Genomic DNA, 9,623 nt, shown 5'->3' with positions numbered 1-9,623 from the left:
TCTCTCACTCTCTTCCTCCCTCTCTCTTTCTTTCTCTCTTTTTCTTGTCTTTTTTGGCCAAAGTCTCATTATGTAGTCCAGCCTAGCTTTGAACTCACAGTCTCTTGTTTTAGCCTCCAGAGTGCTTCCGCACAGACTGTCACCATGCCTGGCTGCCATATAATTTTAAGTGACAGGCAGACACATTGGTAGAATTTTTCACATAAGAAAACAGAATAAGGTAAAATTGTAAAGGGTTAAGAACCGATTGGAAGCTTAAAAAGCACTCATTGTAGAAATTTGGCAGGAAAGGAAAACAAGAAAGAGTATAGGAGTTGATAGGAGAAACTGGAGCATGCTTGAAAGCAGAGAGCGGAATCAGTTCAAAGGGAAGAATTAAAAGAAAATCATTGAAGCAAGCGGGCTGAAGTAAGAAAATTAGATTAGGTTGTCCTAATTTTGGAAAAGTTAAAAAGATTGGTCTCTTTAAAAATAATTCATATTTTTAGAAAATAGAAAAACCCGTATGTGATTGAGGAAATGACCATAATCCCATCAGCAATAACTTTAATTAAAGTTTGTTGTTGTTGGAGTTCGAGGCCAGCCTGGTCTACAAGAGCTAGTTCCAGGATGGGCACCAAAGCTACAGAGAAACCCTGTCTCGAAAAACCAAAAAAACAAACAAACAAACAAAAAGAAATGGGCACAAAGAGGTTGAAATGAGAATGCAATTAGGACTGACAGTCTTATGAGTTGGCTGACTACAAATTAGAAGCGTGTTGTGTACGATAAATCGGGGAAAAAAAAGGTTTGAGGAAAGCAAAAATAAGTAACAGAGAAAGGAAAAGAGAAATCAATTAAGAAAAAGCCATGTAACAAATACTAAGGAAGAAAAACTGCATAAATGTTTCTAGACACATTGAAACAGGAGCCAAATATCAGAAATAAGCAGAGATAAAAATCATCATCATCAATAACAACAACAACCAAAAAAAAAAAAAAACTGAAATGCAACCGGGGTTGGGTTCCAGGGGGTCAAATTAATTCCAAAGGGCTGTGGGGAGTTCACAAAATAGCCATTAGGAAAAAAGAGGGCGGGAAGCAATGACATCATATAGTCTCATTAGAATAACTCCACGCCCTATATTCAGTTTAATTTTCATTACAGGGTATAATCAAATTAAAGACATTTTCAAAGGACTGGGATAGGACTCAGTGGCAGATCACATGTCTAGGAGGTATGAAGCCCTGAGTAAAACTCCTACCACCAAGAATAAAAAAAATTGAACAAGGATAAAGACCAAGGCGGTCTCTGAAGAATCCACTGAAGAAGGCACGTGGAGAGAAGAGGAACCATCTAGAAGGAAGAGCTAGAAGTAACCATAAAGAAAAAAAAAATGATGAGCAGGCTTACAAATCTAAACAAACACTATGTAGAGTAAACCTTTATGAAGCAATGTAAACTTTGAAATGAGTTTTTAAAACATAGAAAGCTGAAGCATATTCAGGAACATGCTAATAACAACAATGAAAACAGCGAATGCTCTGTTTGACAGAGGGGAAGTGAAAGGGAAGGTAGAGGAGGGGAGGGGAGAGACAGTTAGGAATCAGATAAGTAAGAAAGTGGCTGCAAAGTCAAAATATTGGAAGCAAAGAAAATAAAGACATCAAGTAAAAGCATAGAATAAAATGAGCCCCAGCAAATCAATACAGTTAATGTGATAATGTCTTTTTTTTTAAGCTGCAGAGATTTCAAATTTTAAAGACAGAAAATCCAGTTATATGTACTTTAATGAGGCGCATCTAAATAGAAGTGCCATAGCTAATGTTCTACTAAGATGGAGGGAAAGATGTATCTGAGAAATACTGCAATGCCCATACCTATGAGAGAAAAGGGATGCGCAAACCCACTTCTATTTTGAGCAACAACAATGATACAAAAACATCACATTTGAGCCGCAAGGAAAGCTGTAAAGGGAGGACCAAGATGTAACAATATCGAATCAATATACACCTAAGAACACGAGCTCCAAACAGATGCAATAAAAGTTGACAAAATGCGGTAGGTTTTTATACAGGCCAGGAACGGATAAGCCAGCCCAAACCCAGTAGTAGTACTGAAGGGTCTAATGCCATGATTAGAAACTTCATCTGTGACTCTCTGACAGTATACATACGTGCCTGTGGGTGTGGACAACACGTGACACTAAATACTTTTACCTTTTACTGTCTTTTCACATAGAAAACCCTGATATTAAAACAGCCCCACATTAGTCCACATGGAACATAACAATTAAGACTATAATTAAATCATCAGCATACTTTTCTGAACAAAATGCAAGCAATACTGTGTAATTCAAAATAGATAAATATATAACACACAGCCCCTGGGCTGGAGAGTTAGTGCAGCAGCTAGGAGCTCCTGTTGCTCTCTAAGAGGACCTGGATTTGATCCCTAGCATCCACATGGTAAGTCACAACCACCTTTGCCAGCAGACCCAGTGCCCTCCTCTGACCTCCACAGGCAGCAAGCACTCAGGCGGTACATATACACACAGGCAGACAAAACACTGACACATTAAATAAAACTAATAAATCTAAGAAAAACAAAATAAATCCTAAAATAAAACAGTCTCAATATGTTTATCAATATGATTTTTCCTTCAATTTTTTTGAGGGGGGTGGAGACAGGGTTTCTCTGCGTAGGCTGGAACTCACTGTGTAGACCAGGTTGACCTTGAACTCACAGAGATCAGCCTGCCTCTGCTTCCCAAGTGCTGGGATTAAAGGTGAGTGCCACCACCATGTGGCTCAATATGATTTTTTTGTAATACAGGAAAATGAGTGAGAGTTAAAATCTGACTATTAAACAAGGTGACAAACCTGAAATAGCACAGAAAGGCTCTTTCTCTTAGAATGCATATTGCCAAACAGCCTTTGGAGTCATGACTGCATAGTTAGAGATTCGCATTAAATAACTCTACTTTATAAGGTATTTCTTTGACTCTGGACGCTGGGCATGCTGTGATACGATCCATCAACTGGGCTTTAACATTCTGTAGCTACTTCTCCCTTTTGAAAACCAACAATTTCTGACTTAGTAATAATAGTGATATCATGTAATTTATCTGGGCACATTATTTCATTTGCATCATTTCCCAGAATCTTTTGTCTTTACTATTTATTGCATTATTTTTATTAACAATTACTATTAATTTATACAAACTTGAAGTACTGTGGATTGGTCCTTTTTGACTTAGTTTTAAAGGCACAAGATGTAATGAGTGCACTCATAGAGAGAATGATGAAGACAAAATGGACTCTTTAAAAGTTCCGGTAGCTGAGTAAAGATTAGAAGTTATCTTGCCCATTTTATTGAGTCATTTTAGCACAAATACATGTGAATTTGGGAGCTCAGATGGTCACAAAAGGCATGTACTTGATACGTATTTAGGACAACAGTAATTGTGTTTCCCATTCTTAGTGGTTTTGTTGCGTTAGTTACCCTTGTGAGGTGAAAACTGGTATACTGTTGAAAGATAAACTCTACAGTTGGCGATCCAACCTTTCAGTTTAATAACTAAATAAATACGCCAAATAAAATGGGAGCAAGAAAGCCACAAAATTATGAGCAAAAGCTGTAAAATTCGAAACCAACAAGTAGGAATGGGTTTTTTTTTAGGGCAAGAGAAAAAGTAATTAACTTTGGTCAAGATGAAGAAAGGCATGAATAAAAATATTAGAAATAAAAAAGAGCACAAGAATGCAGACGGAGTAAGATCTCTGAAAAAAATTTTTTTTCAGGAAATGTAAAATGTCAAGTGACATAAAAATATAAATGACCAAAACTGACTCAAAGAGACAGAGATAAACCAAATTGCATATTAAATTAACTGAATCATCATCTGTAGCAGAACCATCAAATTCACTTAATTTTACAGCTGAGTTGTTACAGACCAGAAAGAAAATGTGTGTGTGAGCGTGAGTGTGTGTGTGTGTGTGTGTGTGTGTGTGTGTGTGCGTACGCATGGTTATGTTTCTTGGGGCTTCACAAGAACTAAGTGCCCCACTAATGGTAGATAAAGTTATCCTTGTTAAAGTTAAGCAAGAATAAGATTTTTCAATTGGCAAAAACAAACAAACAAGCAAAAAACTGTAGTTATTTTAAAAATAAACAGTGTGGCTATGCCGTCCTGACACCATTCTTGATGGTGCCTGCATTAGTCTTCAGAAAGAAATGAAAAGGTTGCTGCATTCCCTTTTCAGACCTAAACCATACGGGCAACCTTGACCATAGATGGTACTTCCATGAGAGAGGAGGCTGAACCCTTCTTCTGGCTTTATTAGGTCAGAGCACCTGCCAGCAGACACACGGTATGCACAACCTGAGATGCAAAGACCACGAACTTCACCCCAGCCACCCCCAGATGGTGCGTAAGCTTCAGACAAACTAGATTAAGAATAAGGCAAGTGCAGGGAGACCTATCTTTTCAGAGATAAAAATCTCTGTAACTCAGAAAGCTATACAACTTTTGAATCTCCTTTTTTTAAACTCATGGTAGCCTGGAACCCAGAACAGACACCCTCATTGGCCAAATGTTTTGCCTTTCCCTCAAAATAGTAATAATAATAACAACAATAGTAGTGATGATAATAATAACTCTTTTCCCCAAGTAATAGGGTGAAGAAAAATAGAAAACACTGTCCCTAAGCCCAAGTTGTTAGCGCCAAGAAAATAAGAAAGGCAAAGATAACAAGGGATCAGGTAGGAAAAGCAAGAAGACCTGCAACCCCTGCAAGACCCCCTCTGCTGTAAAGGGGCACACAGGGAATCCCAGAAAGAAAAAAAAAAAAAGATGTAAGGATGAGACCCGGTGCTCTGTCCCAAAACCACAAGCTTAAGTAGATCATACAGCCATGTTCACTCAAGTTAGAGCAAGCACAGCCCCCAATGGCCTAGCTCCTGAGGAGAGAGAGCTAATCAGACAGCTGGAAAGCACACCAAGAAACTGTGTTTGGCTTTTTCCTCATATCGCCAGCCTAGAGCTCTAGCCCTGCCTACAAGATTCAGCAGGCACAGTGTGGGGGTTTTACTGCACAGAGAAAAAAAAAATCAATGTATTTCCAGAATGATAGGCACAGCAACGCTGATAAGAATGTGCACACGCTAGGACCTAGAGAAAAGGCAAGGAAGCGCTTCATCCCTGGTTGGGCTAAACCCACTGGGCTCTTTCATTCCTTCTGTTAAGCTGCTTCGCATATACGCGGCGGCATCATTGGATTTAGCATGAAGCTTGGAGGAAATTTTAGAACTATATCCTTAGCCAAACAGTGAGTAAGTTGATGTTTTTCCCCTAATAACCAAACAAAGCAATGAGAAGATAAGTTGAATTACACTTTTTACCAAAAAAAAAAAAAAAAAAAAAAAAAAAAGCCAAAACCAACGAGAGTACTTTCTGACTTCTGAGAGTACTTGGAAATCTTGATGAGAGTGCAACCTGTTTATCTTTGTTTAGATTGATCACTGGTAATGGTTCTCCCTGTTCTCTGTAGCAGGTAAGTTCTGGCACACCAGGTACTTGCACTGAAATGCTTCAAACAGAAACCCCAGTTTCTGTTGGGAGCTGTGAACCCCCAGATCCTGAATTTCTTGTAAACAACATCTTAGGCTTGCAGCTGCTCTGAGCATGAGACCCCCAGGAATTCCTGATGGAAGGGGAGTGGTTTCTTGTGGATTTGGCTGGGGGTGTGGCTATCAGTTAAGGATCCCTATATTAGCTGCCCGCTGCCCGTGGACACAATAAAGGGGGCATTCCTGTTTCTAGGATGACCCGTGTCTCTGTCTGTGTGTCTTTGTGTGTTTAAATCTCCAGGCCCTTGCCTGGCTCGCGAATGGTCCTGTAGTGCAGGTGCCAATACAGGAGTAGTACCGTACTGTCATGTAGGACAGGCGGGTAGTACCGTACTGTCATGTAGGACAGGCGGGTAGTACAAGTTTCTATATGAGTTGGCATTTGTGTTGCCTCGTACCTTCATATCTCCGTGTGCACTGGAGTCAACATCTTTCTCAAATATGAGCAACTCAGGCCATGTAAGTTATGCTCCCTCTCCCCACCACAACATGTGCGCAGACAGAAGTTTTTCAAACACAAAAGCTAAAGCAGAGCCTCTTCTATTTTAAATAAACTTTATTATTTAAAAAAACTGCTAATAAATTAAACCATTGCATACTAATATTAACCAAACCCAAACTTAATTAACTTATATGCAGTTAGAATTGACATTTGAAACTGTGAAGCTGCGAAAAAACCACTGTCTTTCTAGCTCTAGTTCTGCACGCATATTTTGGTTTGGAGGATAGATAAATTATGAAGTATATTCAATACATAAGGTGTAAACATTTAAACTCCACAGTTTCTGTTTAAGAACTCCTTTTCCCAGCCTGTGAAAGTATTCTGCAGTACCAGAGCAGTCTTAAAGTCAACGAGAGTTAAGAGTCTAGGGGAGGGATTCTGGAGAAAGACTTGGGAGTAATAGGGAGGGAGACTTGAGTTCATCTGGGTATTTGTGCATCCCTCCAGAAGCAGCCAAAGAGACAAGAGAGGGCTGGGTTATAAAATAGGAAGAAAGTAGAAAATGAATCTAATCAACAGCTTTTATAACTCAAAAACCCACTTCCTCTCCTGAGTCCGATTTCTTTCGCTTTACTCCAGGGTCCAGCACCTGGCTACTCGGACGTCTCTCTGGGGAGGAGACAAGAATACCTGTGTTGTCACCCACCCACTGTGTGGATGACCCCAGTGGCCAGAGAAGAACAGAGTTCAAGCCAGGCAAATGGATGGGGAGAAGACAAGGGCGATATATAACGAGGGTGGTCAAAGCCAGCTCTGTGAAGGCAGGAATAGTGGCACCTGAAACAGAAGGGAATTCCATCCGCTGAGCAAGAACATGCTTAACAGACGCATAAAAGGTACCTTCGAACTTTGACTCACACAAGCGCAGATACTTTTTAACCAAATACCACACGGTTAAGATGATGATGTCCATTAAGATGAGTAGAATAGCACAGCTGGGGAGGAGAAAGCACCTACAGGCCACCCAAGAGAACATGCGTTCTGGGGTTATGACAGAAGGCCAGAAGCAGGGCGGCAGCAGAAGGCAACGGAAAAGCAACTGAAGGGCCAGGAACAGCCCAGCTGCTGCCGCTTCTCTCAGGATGCCACTCACTGTCACCACCTGCATGCCCGCCTCACTGTCCCAGGAAGAATGGACCAACACCCGAGCAAGCCTCCAGGGAGGATCTGAAGATGAGACACCAGGCCCTCCTGGCTGGAACATGGTCTCTCCACCCATCAGCAAGGCTCCCTTATGGCTCCGCTCCCTTCCTCTCCAAAACAGGGCCATCATATCTACCCAGGATGAAGGCTGCGAAAATGAGGGATAATGAACTTAAGTGCCCACTAGCGGCTGTTATTAGTGTAATTAATCTGATTAAAATAATCAGGAGTGAAGAACAGAAGAGGGTGTCAGAGGAGAAAAGCAGTAATGGAAGAGGGGACGAACGCACTCCTCCAGAGGCTCTGACTCAGGCGGAGGGAGGGGCCCGGAGGCAATCCACCTGCCTACATGGGGCTACGTCCGACTTTGTGGTTCATAGTGTGAGCTTTCCGGCTTTGGTTTCCGCCTCTCTCGGGTGAGAGTGTTCACACCCTGTACAGGGCAGGGATGCTGTGAGGGATATGTGAAGAGACCACATCTCTGGCTAATTATTAGAGTCCAGGAGCGTATGTGACTGTTTGCTTGGTAGGTGAGTCCACGTTCCTTCGACCATAGCTCAGACGGAGTTAAAACACTCAGGCAGAGCGAATCATGCTGGAGCCAGCAATTCCAGACTGCAACGTCATTACCTCTAGTACAGGACACCTTTGCTTACCACCACAATAAGCTAATAAGGGATTTAATCTAACCTGAAAAGTCGATTCCAGGCTTAGCTTGCAAATCCCATATGGTAATCAGCCATCCCCACCACCTGCTTGGACCATCCTTTCTCCCTTGACACTTTCTCTCTGGGCTGCTGTTTCTGGTGAACAGCTCCCACTGACCAGACTCTGGTCATCCTTGAAAACACAGTCTGTATAGGTCTGGCCAGGATGTGATCCCTGCACCTGTTCATGGCCATACTGGATTTGCTATACCTCTCTGCCCATAGAGCATTCCCTGTGTTTTAACCACTGGGGCTTCTTCTCACTTATTAATGAGTTCCCTAAACTGACTGGGACCTATGAAACACTGCATCCCGCAAGACAAATGCCTAAAACATAGGAAACACTATGCTCTTTTAACCTTATAATTTTTGAACAGGGCAGCAATGGCTAACACACTTGAACACAGAGTAAACCTGTGAGTGAGCATTGTGATGGATGAAGTGGGCAGGGGAACAGGGATGAGTAAACGGGTGATGAGGTTTTTCACTTTCAACTTAAGAACTGGGGTGGTGGGGCAAGTGGGTTAATGATTTGTGAATATCTGATCTCACTGACTTCAGTTACCTCGAAAGGAAAGGCTTTCTAGAGGGTGACAGGTACAGAGAGAAGGTATTGCAGCTGTATGCACTCAGGTGCCCACCATCTCATCAGGGACATGGGGAGGGTTTGTGTCTGGTCCAGGCGCCCTCTCCCATCCAACATTTTGCCCAGTGCTAGCTCCCTCCTCTTCTCTTCTTGCAGACGATATCCGATTCACCCTGTCCACTGACTCCCTCAGCACACAGACGTCCCTCAACTTTGGCACTGAGCTGTCAAACATGAAGTTCCAAGCAGAAGTCAGCAGTGAGTCCCCATGCTATGGGCCAGTCTTCCCCAGGCTTTCCAAGGCCAGTGTTGAATTAAGAACAGGAGACCTTTCAACCTGCAGAAAGAACCTAATCTCTCTCTTCAAGGCTGCCTCGGTGCAGGAGGTGGCCACTATCTGAAACCAACTACTTGCCTACTTGGCTGGTTACCCACCAGGAGCCCCAGCACGATCGTCCCCGCCCCCACCCACGGGTACAGCTCGCTTACCAATCTTGGCCAAGGAAGCCAGTAGGATCCACAGAGTGATCTCAAAAGGGATTTGCACGTGGGGGTAATCCAGGGTGAACACAGGCAACCGACTTTCCTCGAACGGTGTCGTTCCCGGGGCCACCACGTTGGCTGGGCTTGGCGGGTTGGAGCTGGCACCCCTGGCCCCGGGTGCGTCCAACAGGGTCTCAGCCAGCGCTCCCGCCGGCACTGCCACCTGCAGAAACAGTAGCAGCAGCAGCAGCCGAGACGGTGGCGCCCGCACGCTGCGCACGGTGCCCATGGGTCCCATGGGGTCGGCGACTCGGGGCGCAGCAGAGACGCTGGTATAGGGTTCTGGGTGCCCTTAGCGCATCGCGCGGTGACAGCGCCACTAACTCAACGGGACAGCGAGAGAGTACCACGCCACTGCTGCCACCGGGCCGGGTCCCTGTAGCCAGCCAGCTCGTTCTTGGCTGTGAACTGCGAGAGGCCGGGAGTGGAACGCGCAGCGACAGGAGGCCAACGCGCGGTCCCTCGGCCGCGCTCAGCCACCCTCCGCCGCCGGTCGCCCTCCCATGCCCGGCAGCTGTAGGCCCTGCCCGG

At 43.7% G+C, this 9,623-nt stretch overlaps 1 protein-coding gene across 1 annotated transcript in view; it reads right to left on the bottom strand.

Moving 5' to 3' along the window:
• Slc9a2 (solute carrier family 9 member A2) overlaps window positions 1–9,330 on the bottom strand; it is an 81,883-nt gene extending 72,553 nt beyond the window's left edge. Inside the window, exon 1 of the mRNA XM_005359993.3 lies at window positions 9,039–9,330. Coding sequence (XP_005360050.1) covers window positions 9,039–9,330 — 292 coding nt within the window. The remainder of the gene's footprint in view (window positions 1–9,038) is intronic.
• Between the last annotated feature and the right edge of the window lie 293 nt (window positions 9,331–9,623).

The sequence above is a fragment of the Microtus ochrogaster genome, linkage group LG2 (assembly GCF_000317375.1).
Source record: "Microtus ochrogaster isolate Prairie Vole_2 linkage group LG2, MicOch1.0, whole genome shotgun sequence".
In the NCBI taxonomy this organism is placed as follows: domain Eukaryota; kingdom Metazoa; phylum Chordata; class Mammalia; order Rodentia; family Cricetidae; genus Microtus; species Microtus ochrogaster.
The sequence above is the reverse complement of the archived record's forward strand: the minus strand, read 5'-3'. Positions and strand labels throughout refer to the sequence as shown.